The 19071-nt window shown below is 34.5% G+C and overlaps 1 protein-coding gene across 3 annotated transcripts in view; it reads left to right on the top strand.

The window, feature by feature from the left end:
* Positions 1–19071, top strand: part of ROCK1 (Rho associated coiled-coil containing protein kinase 1) — a 148923-nt gene that overhangs the window by 31975 nt on the left and 97877 nt on the right. For all 3 annotated transcript variants that reach the window (XM_045065422.1, XM_045065423.1, XM_045065421.1), the window contains exon 2: positions 5368–5449. In XM_045065422.1, the coding sequence (XP_044921357.1) occupies positions 5368–5449 (82 nt within the window). The remainder of the gene's footprint in view (positions 1–5367; positions 5450–19071) is intronic.

Raw genomic sequence — 19071 nt, 5'->3', positions numbered from 1 at the left:
CCATTGGTAGATGAATGGGTAAAGAAGATATGATCATACACACACAGGCACACATGCAGACAGACACACACTAGCACATTACTCAACCATGAAAAAGAATGAGATGTAGCCATGTGTGACAACATGGATGGACTTGGAGGATATTATGCTAAGCAAAATAGGTCAAAGACAAATACCTCATGATTTCACTTCTATGTGGAATCTGAAAAATAAAGTAAGTGAAAAAACAAACTCAAATATACAGGACAAACTACTGCGTGTCAGAGGGAATGCGTGTGGGGCAGTGGGTGAGACAGATGAAGGGGATTAAGAGGCAAAGATTTCCAGTTATAAATAAGTCACAGTGATAAAAAGTATAGCATAAGAATTTTTTTTTAAAAGATTTTATTTATTTATTTGACAGACAGCGATCACAAGTAGACAGAGAGGCAGACAGAGAAATGGGGGGAAGCAGGCTCCCTGCCAAGCAGAGAGCCCGATGTGGGGCTCTATCTCAGGATCCCAGGATCATGACCCGAGCCGAAGGCAGAGGCTTTAACCCACTGATCCACCCAGGTTCCCCAGCATAGGAAATTTTTTTAAAAAAGGGTTTGACGTCAGTCTTTTAGTACCAGGATAGCCTGTTTTAGAAGTAGTTTGGTTTTCAGAGACCCCTGGTTTTACTGCAATCGTTTTCATGGTGTTTTTGGTAGTTTCTTAAAAAACAAAAAAAAACAAAACAAAGAAGTAGATTTAGAACAGTAACCAGTTAGATTTTGAAATTTAACATAAAAATGAGTGTTTTTACATGTAGTATATCTTGCTTTCCTCCTGCCATTATATTCTCCTAGCTTATAACAAATGAATAATACTAATGGACTTGATCCTAAATGATACTTTACATAGAAGAAATAATATTTTATTTACATAGAATTTTGTAATTCAAAATTATCCAGAGAACTAAAGTTTGTAACAGTGTTTAGTTGAGTAATTTTCTCCTACTGGTTCTTTTGCTTAAGTTGTTGTGAGATCTTTTCCTCTTAATATCAGTGCTTCTTAGGAAATGTGAAATGTTTGGTCCTTAGATATTAAATTTGTAATTTGTAATTACAAATTTGTTAAATCTGTAATTAATTATGCTTTCCTTTATGTGTTTATGTGAAAGTACTTCTCCAATGTGACTAGTCTCATTCAAAATGATGGTAGACCAGCTATAACTGGTCTATTCTCATTGTTCAACTATGAGTAGTAAAGAATTTAATTATTGTAATTCTTTGACTTTGGTTCCTCTCTATGTATCCTTCTTCTTCAGTTCTTAAATCGATGATAAAACTATAAAACAGGCATGTTGTGAAAGTAGAGGGTAGCTTTCCTTCAGCCTAAATAATACAGTTAAGTGAAGGAGCAGTAGGACTACATGCTTTGTAAATTGTTTTTGCCACCTGGAGGAATGTTAATTTCTGTTAAGATCCTGAGTTCTGGTACTAGAATATGGACTTTAGGAAGTGGGGAAGTCTTACTCATTACTAAAGGAACTTTAGAGTGTTGAATAAAGTCAGAATTCCTTGCCCCAATTTATGGTTGGAAGTAGACATACCTTGTATAATTTATCCACTACTTGATAGTGGAAACCTGTGTCCTCCTCCTCCATCACAGTTTCTTGACTCCCCATAGCCTCTGTTTTGTACATGCTTTAGATTACACTGGATACCTTTTTGTCCTTATTTCTCTGATAAAAGACATAAATTTTGCTTATGGATGATCCTGAAAGCCATATACTATGTCATACTACTATAAATTTAAAGTGTGTGGTTATAGGTCCAGACACCTACTCACCATATACAATTAGTGGAGACATCTGGTTTTCCATTAACAAATGTGTGATTAAATTCTGTAGCCAAGCAAAAGTCAGATACCTGATGTTTAAAAAAAAAAAAAAATCATAGATGGGGATTACTGTGTTGGAGAAGGGTTTATATAGCATAGCGACCTGAGATTTACTCTTAGAGTTTTATGACTGCATGACTAAGATGTCTATTTTTCTCTTTATGTCATTTCTAGCCATAGTGAGACTAATTTTTAAAACCTGCAGATGTCAGAGAAATAAAGGGAAATGGGACCATTAAGGGTCACTTTACTTACTTCACTCATTTAATTCTCACTAATCCATTATGAATTGTAGGTAGTTATTATCCTTATTTTACAAAAGAGAAAACCTCAGAAAGGTTATTTGACTTGTCCTCCCAAAAGTAGCATGCAGGTATACTCTGTTTTTTTCTTTAAAATGTTTTTCCTTTATATCTTCATGGTTGAATTCTTTCAACCCATCTGGAATTCATTTTATTATTAAGCATGACTCAAAAATCATTCATCTCCATACTTATGTCCAGTTATACAAACAACATTTACCAAAGAGTGACACTCTTTTTAGCCCCATCTTGCCCCTGTAATTACTATTGAATGGGCAATTCTCTCACCTTTTCTTTCAGTGCGACAAATCGCTATAACTTATGCATTGGTTAATGCTGTTTCAGTTCAGTGACATTTATGTATTTTAGTTAGGATGCTTTAAGTTATAAGAAACAGAAAAACCAATGCAGGGGCACCTGGGTGGCTCACTCATTAACTGTCTGCTTTCAGCTCAGGTCATGATCCCAGGGTCCTGGGATCGAGCCCCACATTAGGCTTCCTGCTCAGTGGGAAGCCTGCTTCTCCCTCTCCCACTCCCCCTGTCTATATTCCCCCTCTCACTGTCTTTCTCTGTGTCAAATAAATAGATAAATAAAATCTTTAGAAAAAAAATCCAGTGCAATCGAATCAGACAATTCATTATCTCAGGAATGGGTGGAATTAATTCAGTTATTGAATGAACATCATCAGGGACCCAGGTTCCCTCCATCCTTGGCTCTATTGCCCTCCTTGTGCTTGGCTTTGTCTTCTACCAACTTCTTTGAGGCTGCAAGATGGCAGCTGTTGTTTTAGGTGTCACATACAGACATGACAATTTCTCTTGAAAGGAAGATATTTCTTACATGTATTACTTTTTAAGAGAGAAGAAACTTTCCCCTACAATCCTTCTGTAGGTTTTCCCTCATGTCTTCTGTGACGGATTATTACCATGTTCCTGTATTTAAAGTAAACACTGGCAAGAGTAATGGGCCATGATGTTGGGTTTAGATTAGACTATTAAGAACCAGCTCTTGAAGCCGAGGAAGGTCTTCCCACTTGTTGGAAACTCATGGAGGAAGTTGGGTGGCTTGAACAAAATCACAGTTAAATTAGGAAGGTGGAAGGGGGAATAATTGTCGAAGTATAGGAGAGCCAGCAGTCTTACTACTATATTACAAGTAAAATGTGATGCTCAGTTCTGGGGCTTACCTTACTCAAGGCATTTAAAATCTAGCTTGAAGATTGAAGTAAAAAGTAACTGTAAGACAGGGGAACTGTTAGTTTTTATAGGGTAATTTAAGGAAGGTCATTCACAGGAGTGAGTAGTGGTGTAATAAAGCAAACAGGTTTGGGTCCTAGCCAGTGTCCTTTCTAGTTATAATTAGAAGAATGACTTGTGTATTGTTTTGTTTTTTGAATAGACATACTTATTTTCAATTCCTAACTTCATTTTTAAGAGGTTCAGGATTTTTTCAGTCATCTTTTCATCATGGTCATATTATATCTTTAACTACTGAAGTAAGAGTTAGCATTTTGATTTTGATACAACTTGCTAGCTAGTATTGGGACAAGTCAGTTAATATTTCTAATTGCTATTTGGTAAAGTTGTTTAACAAGGTAATTTTTTGAGGTTCTTTTGTGCTTAACATTTATAATTAAAAAGAAACTTACATGGGATAAGATTGGAAGCAGTTGTTCCCGATATGTTTACCAAAGAGAGCATGTAAGTAAAATTTAATATGTGTTTCTCTTGCTTTTAATGTTTCATTTGATATTAGAAAACAGTTTAAGCTATTATAATTTAATTCTGAATCTTTTAAAATTTGCGTGTGTCTTTGGAAGTAGATGTTTCCTAGGAACTCTTAAAATAACAGTTGTTATAAAATGTAATAACATTGAGATTATTGTTTGGCTATTGTGGACATTGCTGCTATAAACATTCGGGTGCATGTGTCCCTTTGGATCACTACATTTGTATCTTTAGGGTAAATACCCAATAGTGCAATTGCTGGGTCATAGGGCAGTTCTATTTTCAACATTTTGAGGAACCTCCATGCTGTTTTCCAGAGTGGCTGCACCAGCTTCCAGACAACTTTATAGTACCAAAATTTTACCTAAAATTTTTCTTGTGTCGTCAGTAGTACTTGGACTACTCTATAGTCTAATTTTGGGGAGGGACCTGATGCACTGAAGCTTTAAGAAAAAGATTTCTTAGATAATGTAATGCCATTGCTATTGAGCATAAAAATCACTGGCTTAATGTAAATGTTATACCTTCTTGTCAGTCCTTCTGCAAGGTGCTGTAGGAAAAATTGAGATTTTAACTGTGGTTTCTGCCTTAAAGAATTTAAAGTTCTTTTTTAAAAAATCATATTTAATTTGTCTTTTACTAGAAAATAGTTCACATGTTTATTGGTTTGATTTTCCTTTTTTTTTTTTAGTTTATTTGAGAGAGAGTGAAAGAGAGCACAAGAGATGGGAGGGTGAAGGGGGAAACACCCTCTCCATTGAGCAGGGAGCCTGATTTGGGATTTGATCTTGGGACTCCAGGATCATGACCTGAGCTGCAGGCAGTCGCTTAACCAACTGAGCCAACCAGGCACCCTGGGTTTGGTTTTCCCTTTTGAATAGAGCAAGTATCAGCTGGTCTTTCTAAAAATAGTGTTTTTGTAAAAAGGTTTTATCTTTTTTCCCGTAAAAAGTATTACCAGAAATACTCAAATTGCTTCGATGACTCTAGGAAATCTATCTTCTTTTTTTTTTTAAAGATTTTATTTATTTATTTGACAGAGATCATAAGTAGGCAGAGAGGCAGGCAGAGAGAAAGAGGGGGAAACAGGCTCCCTGCTGAGCAGAGAGCCCAATGTGGGGCTCCATCCCAGGATCTTGGGATCATGACCTGAGCCAAAGGCAGAAACTTTAACTCGCTGAGCCACCCAGGCGCCCCTAGGAAATGCATCTTAAAGAAAGATAAATTTGTAGTAACCGAGGAGCTTTTTCTTTAGATCTGTGCAAACTGAATTTTGAAAAACCAGTTATTGGGTGAGTTGGTCTCTTCAGGCAGTCAACAGCATTAGTATTATTACCTATTTTTCCATGTTCAGTTTCCAACTCATGCAATTAAATGTTAAAGCATATGTTCTACTCTTTACTCATAAAAAAGGGAAGTGTTCATAGTGTGATCCAAAAAACTAACTGTTTGTTTGTTTATTTGTTTAGGATGGATTGGATGCTTTGGTATATGATTTGGATTTTCCTGCCTTAAGAAAAAACAAAAATATTGACAACTTTTTAAGCAGATGTAAGTAATATTTTTGTGGAGGTTAATGACAGACTGTATATAACAAAATCTTCACTTAAATAATTCAAGCCCATCTTTTTAAAATTTTTTTCTTCTGTCTACTCTCGTTATTTCATCTAAAATTCCTATGTAAAGTGAGCAGGAAATAGGAAAGAAACGTTATTAATTAGTTTATTAATTTGAGTTCCTAGCAGGAGAATATTTTATAAAATATTTTGCAGAAAAGGGAATGAAAAGTAATAGCTAAAGTAAGTATGTTCAAATAATAATATACATACATGCACATTGAATTTCAATAGTGTTATATTTATCCTCTATTTTTCTTTTGTAAATTATTAGCCATTATGTTTTAATACCGGCAGTTAAGAACAGATTGCACATGAAAAACTCTCCTGCCACTGAGAGATACCATTGTTTCTCCATGAAAGCTGGTATATATTTAGGCTTTACAGTTTCTTTTCTAAAAACCTTTTTAGATTTTGATATTTAGATTTTATCACTTAAAATTTGATTAGAGAATTTATTAAGATAGTTTCAAACTTTTTATCTTAAAAAATAATAAAATTTAAATCATAAAATCTTTCCATTCTATTTCTTTATTTTTGTTCCTAAACTGTACATAGTGATATATTTGGGTTGGGCTGGTTTTAGTGTTATCATTCAATTTTGGTCGCATATGTTTTGTTAGAAAAATTTCTTTTTCTAGTCAGATCTTTTTACTTTGTTATGTTTATCATTTTTATATTTTGAAATATTGCCTCAGAATTTTACCTATCAATTTAATTTTTTAAAGTATCTGTTTTTTATAAAAATAATTATTCAGCTGAATTTTGATTTGGAATTGGTGCCGGAACCTGAATTGGGAACTTTTTAACTATAAATTTCTTAATTTCTCACATCTTACTGAAATTACAGGAGAATTTTATTACTGTTTACATTTGTTTACCTTCTACTTAAATATAGAGCAAAGGAATTAAAAAGGTGGAGACGTCTTCTTGACCATTTCTTATTTGATGAGAGGCAAGGAATAAATGTTCATTGGTACAAAGGAGGGGCTGTGTGATTTTGTAAAGTAGGCAACAAGGATTGGAACACGTTTTCTTAATTTATTACTCATTTTACTGTGCACCATTTCTGCTTTCATAATATGCCTTTATATTATTACATTTTAAAATAGAAATATCAATAGCCACAGTAGAAATAAGTAAAATAAAATGGAAGTATAAAGCCTAAAGTAAACTTTTAACTGATAAACCTATCTAGTTTTTAAATTGGAGAAAAGTAAAGAGAGTAACGTGACAAAATTTTAGCAAATTATATCTAACCATTATGTAAAAATTGTGACGAAAGAGGGCTATACTAGGATTGCATTGTAAAATTAGTTCAAGTTTCAAAAATCAATTAGTGTAATTTACCACATTAACATAATAAAAAAGAAAATCCATAATATCACTGCAGGAAATAAAAAACATTTGATAAAATTCAGTATCCATTTTTGATTAAAAAATACATCTCTGCAAACTAGGAATTGAAGGAAACTTCCTTGTAGTGATTAAGAGAATCTACAAAAAACAAGCAGTTAGATTGTATTTAATTGTGTATGACTAAATTCTTTGCCCCTAAGATCAGGAAGAGGCAAATCTATCTTCTCTTATTACCACATTCATTCAACATTGTTGTGGAGGTTCTAGCTAGTGCAATAAGGTAAAATAAAGAAAAATCATGAAGTAAAAAAATTTGTTTTCAGACACCATGTTTTGTATATACAAAAATCTTAAGATTCTACCCAAAAAGTTTTAGTAAGACTGCAAATTAGAAGATTAATATGCAGAAAGCAATTGTCTTTCTATATATTAGCGACAACCAGTTTGAAGTTGATGTAACAAATGTAGTACCATTTACAAGAGAAGCAAAAACATGACAAATTTAGGGATAAATTTGACAAAAATATGTGTAACACTTACAGGCTGAAAACTACATAATATTACTGAGAAATTACAGAAGACCTGAAAGGAAAAGTGGATATTCAATGTTCATGGATTGGGCAGTTCAGTAAAAAAATATTGAGAGTCCCCATATTAACTTATAAATAGAATCCATGTATTCTCATAACGTAAGCAGGTTTTTTTGTTTTGTTTTGTTTTTTTGTATAAAGTGACTGGGAATTCTAAAATTCATATGAGAATGTGAAGGATCTAGAATACTAGCCAAAGCAATTTTGGAAAGTAAGAGCAAAGCTGGAGAACTAACACTATAGCATTTTCAAGATGAAGACAATATAATATTAATGAAAGAATAAACATAAATAAATGGAACAAAATAGAGAATCCAGAAATAGACCCATACATATAGTCAACTTATTTTCAGCAGAGGTGACAAGGTAATTCAGAATTTGGACCTTACTTCATGCCATACAAAAAGCACCTCAAAATTTTTCATAGGCTAGACTTAAGAGCAAAAGTAGGACTTCTAGAAAAAAACACAGAAAATATTTGTGACCATTTAGGCAAGACTTTCTTAGATGGGACACAAATAACACAAACCACTTTTAAAAGAAGATAGATTAGGCTTCAAAATTAAAAAAAAAATTTTTTTAGAAGATACTGCTAGGAAAATGAAAATATGAGCCATAGATTGGGAGAAAATAGTTGCAAAACACATGAAAGGAGAAAGAATAGTCTTTCAACAAATGGTGCTCAGACAACTGGGTATCTATATGTAAAAGAATGAAGTTGGATTCCTATCTTACACCATATGCAAAATTCAGAATGTTAGAACCAAGCTATAAAACCTTTAGAAGAAAATGTTGGCATAAATCTTCATGCCCTTGAATTATTCAGTTTCTTAGATATAATACTGAAGGTACAAGCAACAAAAGAAAAGCAAATAAAATGGACATCATAAAATTAAAAACTTTTGTACTTCAAAGGACACTGTCAAGGGAATGAAAAGACAACCCACAATGGGAGAAAATGTTGACATATTGTATACCTGATAAAGGAGTGTATATAGAATATGTAAGTAAGTCTTACAAGTCAACATTAGAAAGGTAACCCAATTTAAAAATGAACATTTTTGAGTAGACATTTCTCCAAAGAAGATGCACAGTTGGCCAATATACAACATGTTTAGTCATTGGATAATTTCAAATTATGGCCACAATGAGATACTGTTACATATCTATTAAAATAACAAAAATTTTTTAAAAACTGACAGTATCAAGTATATGTGAAAATGTGGAGCAGCTGAACTCTAGGACATTGCTGGGTGGTTTGTAAAATGGTAAGGCACTCTGGCAAACAATTTGGCGTTTTTCCGATAGAGTTATACATACATTTACCTTATGATCCAGGAATCCCACTTTTGGGTTTTTATCCAAGAGAAACGGAAGTATGTGTCTACACAAATTGCTCTATGAGAATGTTAAAGGCGGCTTTATTCAAAATTGCTATAGACTGGAAGCTACTTAAATGCCCATCAGTTGGTAGTGGATAAACAAATTTTGGTACATTCATATAATGGAATATTTAACAGTTAAAAGGAATAAATTAACTGATATGTACAAAACATCAATAAATTTCAGAAGCAGGGTGATAAGTGGAAAAAGCCAGGCATAAAAGAGTATATACTATATGATTCTGTTTATATGACATAACATTCCCCTTCAGCTCAAGTTGTATTTATGTAATACTTAACACAGAGTAATAGATCTTCATAGAATGATAGGATTTTATATTCTGAAATTCAATTATTTGGGTATTTATTGCTTTCATTAGTAAGTACATCAGAGTTTTTTTTACTGAGGGTGAATGTTTGCTTTGAATTGCTTTTTGTTGACAGATATCAGATATAGTGATATAAGGATACACCTGGAATATGGGATAAAATCTTTCTCTTTAGTAATCCAACTGAAGTCGCACTAGGGTATAACAGCTTTAAAGTATAGCAGTTTGAAATATTTTAAACTTCAGGCCTAACTATATTACAGGTTGTTAATTTTCATCTCTTTGTGTTGAAGAATGTTTACAGACTGTAAGGGAAATGGGAAACTGTGACCATTTACTGAATAAATAGTTAAATATAAAGATTTGCTTTTCTGGACTCTGGTGTATGATACCCGAATAATAAGGAATACAGAGAAAATGTTTATCATCCTCACATAACTAATAAAGATTTTAAGGTGAATTTTAAGTAGGCACTAGAGAGAGATCCAGATAAAATGGTGGGAATTAGTTACATTTTAGAAGAAACGTGTTTGGGGAGTGCATCAGAAGAAAGAGAAAGGGAGTATTTGGAAACTGATTATGACTTTATATGTTTGTAAACCATTACACTGAGATTTGAGGCATAGGATTTATAATTATGTTAGTAGAAAGGCAAACTTATTAAACAAATCTAACCAGTCTAAAAGAAGATAATAGAGAGGGAAGAGCATTGTATGAGAAATTCCATGAACCTGAGAGTAAAAATGTGGTAGAGAGCATTTGTTTGTATAAAAAAAATAACCTGGATATGTTTTTTTATGGTTGCGTACTATAGCATTCCTCACAGATTACAGAAGTAGCATATTAGCTCTGGTAGTGATGGTGTAGCAGCTGTCTACTTATAAAAGCATATTAACAGTAGATAGACTTTTTATTTTCTTTATCAATTATTTATTTATTGAGAAAATATGACAATAATTAGCTATTCAGAGTTGTTCCAAAAAGTCTGAAATGGTAGCATTTGGGATTTGACAGAGACTTTGAGACAAAGCATTCAGTTCATTTTAGACCAGATTTCCTGAGAAATGGCACTGTTGACATTTTGGGTCAGATAACTCTATTGTGAGGAGGGGGCTGGTCCTTTACATTGTAGGGTATTTAGTAGCATCCCTGGCCTCTGCCTTCTAGATGCCAGATGAGCATACTCATCTCCTTCCTTCGGTTGTGATAACCAAAAATGTCTCAAGACTGCCAAATGTCCCCTGGGCATCAAAATTGCTCTCAGTTGAGAACTACTGTCCAAGACTTTATATTAATGAAGGAGAAAATGCTGGACATGGTTAGGCACGTGCTCCAAGCTTAGAGATTTTTTTTTTTTCCCTTAAAGATTTTATTTATTGACAGAGATCACAAGGAGACAGAGAGGCAGGCAGAGAAAGAGGAGGAAGCAGGCTCCCTGAGGAGCAGAGAGCCTGATGCGGGGCTCGATCCCAGAACCCTGGGATCATGACCTGAGCTGAAGGCAGAGGCTTTAACCCACTGAGCCACCCAGGCGCCCCTCCAAGCTTAGAGATTTAATCAAACTTACTTAAAAGATATATCCTATTAATAGTGATTCCAGGTGAGGGATGCATTTCAAAAAGGAGTAAATATAAGAGAGTTTTAGCTCAAGAAATCAGGGTTATCCTACAGAAGTTTCTGGGTTTTGTTGTTGTTGTTGTTAGTTGTTCGTTTGTTTTTTAGATTTTTATTTAAGATTTATTTATTTATTTATTTATTTGACACAGAGAGAGAGAGATCACAAGTAGACAGAGAGAGAGAGGGGGGAAGCAGGCTCTCCGCTGAGCAGAGAGCCCAATGCGGGACTTGATCCCAAGACCCTGAGATCATGACCTGAGCTGAAGGCAGCGGCTCAACCCACTGAGCCACCCAGGTGCCCCTAGATTTTTATTTATTTACTTGACAGAGGGAGAGAGAGAGATCATAAGTAGGCAGAGAAGCAGGCAGACAGAGAGGGGGAAGCAGGCTCCCCGTTGAGCAGAGAACCCGATGTAGGGCTTGATCCCAGGACCCTGAGATCATGACCTGAACCAAAGGCAGAGACTTAACCCCCTGAGCCACCCAGTGCCCCTCTACAGAAGTTCTTAGCTCAGATTGATTGGAAACAACCATATCAAGTATGAATACATATCCAGAGATAAATGTGAAAGAGTAGCATAAATCTGTAAAAAATGGGTTAGACCAAAAGCCTGTGATGAGCCAACACTTGTGAGAAATTCTTCAGACAACAAAAGTAACTTCCCCTGCTCATCCTTCTCCATTTAGAGTAATGGGTTGAAGATGTATGAGAGAGTGATAAATTTACTACACACCACCACCTTTCTCTCTCTCCCTTCCTCCCACTCTCTCTTCCTTCATTTCTCCCATCCATCTTTCCTTCCTTCCTTCCCTTTCAAGAGAGCTGGGGGTGGTGGGAAGGGGCGGAGGGAGAGGGGGAGAGAGAGAATTTCCAGCAGGCTCCACACCCAGTGTGGATCCCAAAGCAGGGCTCCATCCCACGACTCTGAGATCACCACCAGAGTGGAAACCAAGTGTTGGACACTTGGCAGATTGAGTCACCCCAGCACCCCTGTGACACCATTTATTCTTGAAAATTTTTTTTCATGTCCAGTCACTACAGACATGAAGAATGAGACAGTGTTTTTCTTTAAAACTGTAGATCTTACTATCTTGTGAAGGGAAATACAGGAACAAATAGTAACTTTTATATATATACTTTTTATAAATGTGTACTTTTATAATTGAATTTTGTAGAGAATGTAATGATACACAGATCTTGAGATAGTAAAGAAAGCCTTCATACTACTTAACAAACAAAAGTACTTAATACTACTTAACAAATACTACTTAAGTAGTATTTGAATGGAGTCTTAAAAGACCAGACTAGATTTCTTTTAAAGATTTATTTGAGATACTAAGACCTGAGCCAAACCAAGAACCTGCTGCCCAATCGTCTGAGTGACCGAGGTGCCCATTGGCTAGATTTCTTAATTGAGGAAGAACAATTCAGGCAGAGAGGGAATAGCATTTGTTAAGTCAGAGAGCCATCTAAAAACATGTTATCTTTGAGGAAGCAGGAATTTGGTATAAATTGAACTTGGTTGATGATAAGTGGGAAGGGTTAAGGAGGACAGCAGAAAAGACTGAAATGGTAGGTTACAGCCCCAGATCTAGGCAGATTACACCCTAGAATAGCGAATGAATGTGCTGATGTGTTGAGGATCTTTAGAAAACCTTTGCAGAATAGTGGAGCTGCCGGAAGATTAAACATAAACAAATGGTCTTATTTATAAACTGAAGAAAACACCCATGAATGTGGATTTTGGTCAATAGCAGTCTTCACACAGAGGCTTGAACTTTATTTTCTGTTACTGCTGTTCTTGTTCAGACTTCATCATCTCCATTGATTGATCTCAGTTAAATCTCTCTGTTCTCAGTTTCTCTGTTTTCCCCATTTACTGTTGGTTTTCTGCGTTGCTGCCAGAGAATTCTTTTTCAACTGCAAATTGCTTAAGTCAAATATCACTCCCAGCCTTTCGTACAACCTTCTGTATGACTTTTCAAGTTACATTCTTACCTGTACAGCTACTCCTTTGTTTTCTTCTGCCTTCACCACACTGCTTATAGTTCGTTTCTATAAAACACTCTTATACCTTCTCCACAATACTTTTAGATGTTGTTTTCCTCTTTCTAAAATTCCTTCTAACCCCATCCAACTTAAAAGAGTTTAAGTTTCAAATAAGCATTCGCTTTCATTTCCTAGCCCCTGGAGCTAGGTCAGATGTACTGTTGCTAGAAATGTACTTTCATGGTCTCTTAGGCACTTATCACAGTTAAGTTATATTTATTTGTGTGATTATCTGATTGATATCCATTGCTCTTCTTTCCTCATCACTAAACTGGAAGTGTCATGAGACCAGGGGCAGTTGTACTTGTGTTGCAAAACCTGGCTAAATATTAGGTACACATTAAATATTTGTTGAATGTATTAGAGGTTAAATGTTGACTTGTTAGAGATGATCTAGAAAGTATTCTATTGTTAATATAGTTGGGATATGATCATTGTCTTTTTAAATTGTTTTTTATTACCACATATTTCAGATGAATTGATATATATCTGTGTATACATGATCACTGTTAAATTAGTAGTTAATATTTTGCTCTATTTGCTTCTGGTCTTTTGTTCAAAATAAGATGTTAAGTTACAACCTAGGCCTTGGGCCTCATGTCTTCCTCTTCCAGATGTAATCAGTAGCTTAGAGTTGATGATATACATATTTAGTCATTGTTAAACTGTCTCAGAATAGTGATTTCTAAAAAAGCCACCCATGTAAAATTATCAAATCAAGAACAAGCATATAGGTAAATTGACGAATAAGCCACAGTTGGCAAGAACAATATAATTTCAGTTGAGATGTGGAAAATAAGTTTTTTTTCTAAAGTTTCTTTTATCATTTTAAAGGGTAAATCATTGTATCATCATATTAAATTATTATATTAAAGGATTACATTTATCATTGTAAAAGGGTTGTAGCTAAAGTTTTTATTTTTCCAAGTAATTATATTTGGTAACCAATCATATAATAATTTAATGTTTTGTAAAATGGAATTTAACCTTTTCTGTAGTGGCTGCTTTCTTAATCTCCTTCCAAAAATGAGATTTCATGGATTACAGATAATTAGGTATTTGTTTTTATGTAAACAGGCAGTAATGGCCATTAGAAAGTTTAGAAAGTTTATTCCTCCTTCCAAGTTTTAATATGTCACTTTGGCAGATTTCAAAACATAAAATGTTTCTTCTCCGTACTTTTAAAATTTGTAAAATCATGAAGCCTTTTTACTTATTAAACGATTATGATAGTTGAATGTTACTATTAGCTTTAAATTAGCTGTTCATTGGTTGGTGATTAAAATTAGTAAGCAGGGGGCGCCTGGGTGCCTCAGTGGGTTAAAGCCTCTGCCTTCGGCTCAGGTCATGATCCCAGGGTCCTGGGATGGAGCCTACATCGGGCTTTCTGCTTGGCGGGGAACCTGCTTCCCCCTCTCTCTCTGCCTGCCTCTGCTTACTTGTAATTTCTGTCTTTCAGTCAAAAATTAAAATAAATAAATAAATAAATAAATAAAATTAGTAAGCAGTTATTTTGTATTAAAAATGTAAAGGAGAAATACATTATTTTCAGTTCAGCATATTCTGCTGATTCATCAAAGAATCCATTGTTTATCCAGGGAAGCAAAAACAACTTGACTGTGTTTGCCTTAGCTCCTTGTAGAATTACACAAAAGGTACATATTGCTCAATAGTAAAGGGAAGACTTTTTCTCACTTTAAGATCATGATAATAATTCAAACGAAACATCACAAGACTTTATGACTTAATAGAAGAGCCCTCATTTTAATGTTTGTGACTAGTTTCTCCTAAGATTGTCTCATTACATACTATAATATTGAAGATGTATATTACATTATCTCTAGTAAAACTAAAGATGGTTTTCACCTGCTTGGAATATAAAGTTTGATATAGCTAGAAGTCTATACTTATTCAGGAATTCTAAGGAGCAACAATTGTAAAAGAATTTATGTACTACCTATATATACTGTTCTACATTTAAAAAGGACAAATTTCGGGGTGTGTGGGTGGCTCAGTCAGTTAAGCATCTGACCTGTGTCAGGCCACTCTCAACAGGAAGTCAGCTTAAAGATTCTCTCCCTCTGCCCCTCCTGCACTCTTGCCTGTATGCTCACTCGTTCTCTCTCTCTCTCTCTCAAATAAATAAATAAATCTTAAAACAACAACAACAAGACTCCTCCGCAGCTTAATATTAAGGTACATATAGGAGTCTGCATAATGTGGGACATATTCCAGCCAGAAAGTGTTGAAATGTAGTAAGGTTTCGGCAGACTTAATTTTTTTTTGCATATTAGGTCATGAATGGCTTGCATAGTTTGGTAACTCTAGCACTTGAATGGCAAATGTATTACTGTTTCTGGGAGTTGGGGACAGGTTTATAGTCATAATATATTGGGATTAATTCTTGAATTCTCTAGTGAAGTGTAAGAAAAATAGTACTTTCTTGAAGGACATGAAGATCAATAGATTATCATAGAGGGTGAAGAAGCATACTTTTTTATTATATGAAAATTTGATATAAGCTTAACATGTCATTGGGGAAAAGGTAGCTTATTCAGTAATTCGTATTGGATATCCATATGAAGAGAAAATGAGTTTCATTCTTTATTAGAAATGTAAAGATTAAGGTACTAAATGAAATTAGATAGTCTTCAAGTAGGCATTGTTTTTTTTTTTAAAAGAAGGGCTCTATGACTAGCATATAACTATAAAGGAAACACTGACAGATTTTTGCCTTTCCAAAACTATATATAAGGAAAGACAGATATATAAAGAACGTAGATGGGCGCCTGGGTGGCTCAGTGGGTTGGGCCTCTGCCTTCGGCTCGGGTCATGATCTCGGGGTCCTGGGATTGAGTCCCGCATCTGGCTCTCTCCTCAGCGGGGAGCCTGCTTCCTCCTCTCTCTCTCTCTGTCTGCGTGCCTTTCTGCCTACCTGTGATCTCTCTCTGTCAAATAAATAAATAAAATCTCTTAAAAAATAAATAATGTAGACAAATTGAAAAAAATTATAGTATATTACCAATATAAGAAGAATCAATAAGAGAAACAATTTTTTTAAATGGACAAAGTAGCTGAATATGTAGTATGAAGGAGAAAGGTTATAAATGACCATTGAACAGTTAACAGTTGAATAAATATATTACTATCTCAACAAATATGAGTTAAAATAAGAAAAAGACACCCCCCATCTGAATGAGTGAGTGAGAAATGAAAATTAGTGCATTAATTTGAAGGGCAGTTGGGCAGTATATTTTAAAACTGAAAGAGTTCATGAGCGTAACCTAATCTTTTATTTACTTAAATGTATCCTGCAAAACAGCTCTGCAAATACACAGGAATGTTCATCATAGTAAATATAAATGATTAGATCAAAAAGTTAGAACACAAATATGAATCAGTAGGAGAGATTTGTCAGCTATCCCACAATGTGTTCTGTAAAAAGTGAGTTGCAAAATATCTTTATATGTGAATAAGTATAGATAACATAGTTTAAGAAATGAATATATTCCATTTAGTGTACCTTAATTTAAAAAATTTTCTGTAATGGTGGACACTTAAATTCCTTCCAGTTTTTCACTAGTATAAATAAGGCTGTCATGAACATTTTTGTGTATACAGTTTGGTGTATACTTGCTGCTTCTTTCTTTGGAGTGAATCCAGGAATTGCTGAGTCAAAAGTTGTATCCAATTTACATTTGGTATATAGTGCCAAATGCAGTTTATACCAAAAGGTAGTATAAAAGTTGGGATTTTAAAATGAAGCCATAAAATTGAATGAATTATGTAGTATGACCTAGGATATTACAAAAGCTAGTTTGAAGTTATTACTACTAAATTAGATTTTTTAAAAAAGAAATATTAAGTATCCTATTTATTTTATCGATCTATTTTAAAAAGATTTACTTATTTATGTATTTGAAAGGCAGAGATCACAAGTAGGCAGAGAGGCAGGCAGAGGGGGAGGAGGAGCAGGGAGCCTGATGTGGGACTGGATCCCGGGACTCCAGGATCATGGCCTAGGCTGAAGACAGTCGCTTAACCAACTGAGCCACCCAGGCATCCCCTCCCCCCGCCGCCTTTATTTATTTTTAAGATAAATCATATTATAAACTTATAGGGAAGTTGCAAGCATAAAGATTCCTGTATGCCCTGTACACAGGTTTACCGAATGTTAACATTTTATGTAACATAGCACATTGACAGAACTAACAAATTAAAATTGGCATACTACTGATAACTAATTACATACCTTAGTTTTTCCATTAATCTCTTGTGGTTTTGGTTCCAGAATCCAGTATAGAATACTGCCTTGTATTCAGCTGTCATTTCTCCTTCTCATCTAGTCTATGATAGTTTCTCAGTCTTTGCATATTTTTTTTAATGACCTTGACAGTTTTGAATATTACTGATCAGGTATTTTGTAGAATGTCCCACAGTTTATGTCTGATGTTAAACTGGGTTTATAGGTTTATGATACCATGATTATCAGTGGTAATGTTAACTTTTATCACTTGGTTTAAAATAGTAGTCTGCCAGGCTTCTCTCCTAGAAAGTTATTATTTTTCCTTTCCATACCCTATCGTTTGGAATCTGATCACTAGCTCAGCCTTTGTTAAAGGGCAGGGGGATCAATAAGCTCCACCTCCAGACCCAAAAGGTTGTATATACTGTCTTTCACACAGCAGAATTTTTTTATTTTGATAGCCTAATTTATCAGTTATTTCTGTTACGGATTATGCTTTTGGTGTTAATGTAAAGATCATTGCAAACCCAAGACTGATTTGTTAAATAGCTTTGTTGAGATAGAATTTATGTAATATAGAATTCATCCATTTAAAGTATACAATTCATTGTTTTGTGTGTGTGTGTGTATATATTTTTAGAGTTGTGCAGCCATTACCAGTCACTTTTAGAACATTTCATTACCTCTTAAAAAAACCCCATTTGCATTAGCAGTCACTCCCATTTTATCCCTAAGCTCCCCAAGTCCTAGCCAATGATTAATCTGTTTTATGTCAGTATAGATTTGCCATACATAATGAACATTACCTATAGATGGAATTATGCATGTAGTCTTTTGTGACTGACTTTTTGAACTTAGTATGGTATATTATTCAAGATTTATCTATGTTGTAGCACATATACTTTTTAATTGCCAAGCAATATTCCATTGTGTAGATATACTTACCACATATTGTTCATCTCTTGATAAACATTCATATTTTTTCTACTTTCTGGCTGTCATGCATACTGCTGCTATGAACATTTGTGTGCAAGTTTTTCTGTGGACATGTGTTTTCATTTCTCTTGGGTAAATAGCTAGAAGTGGAATTGCTGAGTCATATGGTAATTCTATGTTTAGTGTTTTGAAAAATCCAAGATTGGTTTTTAGATATATACTTTCATTGTTTTGGAGTAAATAAAAATGACTAGCTTTTCTGTTGTTCCTGAATAGGTAAGAGCTGCATGCAGTTGATTTGTCTCCATTTATAAGTAATATCATTAAATGTTTTTAATGTTTCAGGAAGTAGCATTTAATACCATTAAATGTTTTTAATGTTTCAGTAAATAGCATTGAGCATGTAGGTACATCAAGGACATACCCATGAATGAAGTGTGGTCTCTATCCTTAAGGAAATGGGAATGTACTGTATAATAAAGAAACATAGCTGTATAAACAATTTCAGTCCAGACTGATAGATGAAGTAATAGAGACATTGTGGTATTTCAAAGGAAGAGGGAGTTAGCATGTCTACTTGAGATCAACAATGGCTGAAGAGGAGATAGAGGAGTAGATCTTGTTTGATAGTAAGTTGGTCAAATAACGTGGGGCAAGTCATTTTAGACTGATGATCAATATGGTATGGAGATATGAAGGTATGGTAAGGTATGGAGATATGAAGCAGTATGGTAAGGTGAACAATTGCAAATAAGTGGGCATTGGTAGCCTGTTGGGGGGAGTATCTAGAAATAAAAGACTGGAGAACCAGATAGTAACAAGGTCTAAAAGCCCGTTTTATGCTATAAGAATTTGGATTCCTCCCCCTCCCCAATCAGTGTCTTAAACTGGATTACTGTGTGTATGTGTGTCTGTGTGTGTGTACACTGGCAAAACATGGCTCATCTTCCTGGAGTTTGAATTTTATTTGAAGATTTGGGCATAAAATAATTTTTGCATTAAAACAGTCAGATTTTTATGGAATTGAATATTACATTGTACATTTTCT

Source organism: Mustela putorius, unplaced genomic scaffold (assembly GCF_011764305.1).
Source record: "Mustela putorius furo isolate JIRA1106 unplaced genomic scaffold, ASM1176430v1.1 tig00003858_pilon_pilon_pilon, whole genome shotgun sequence".
NCBI classification, from domain to species: Eukaryota; Metazoa; Chordata; class Mammalia; order Carnivora; family Mustelidae; genus Mustela; species Mustela putorius.
Note: the sequence above shows the minus strand (reverse complement) of the source record. Positions and strands in the feature narration are given on the sequence as shown.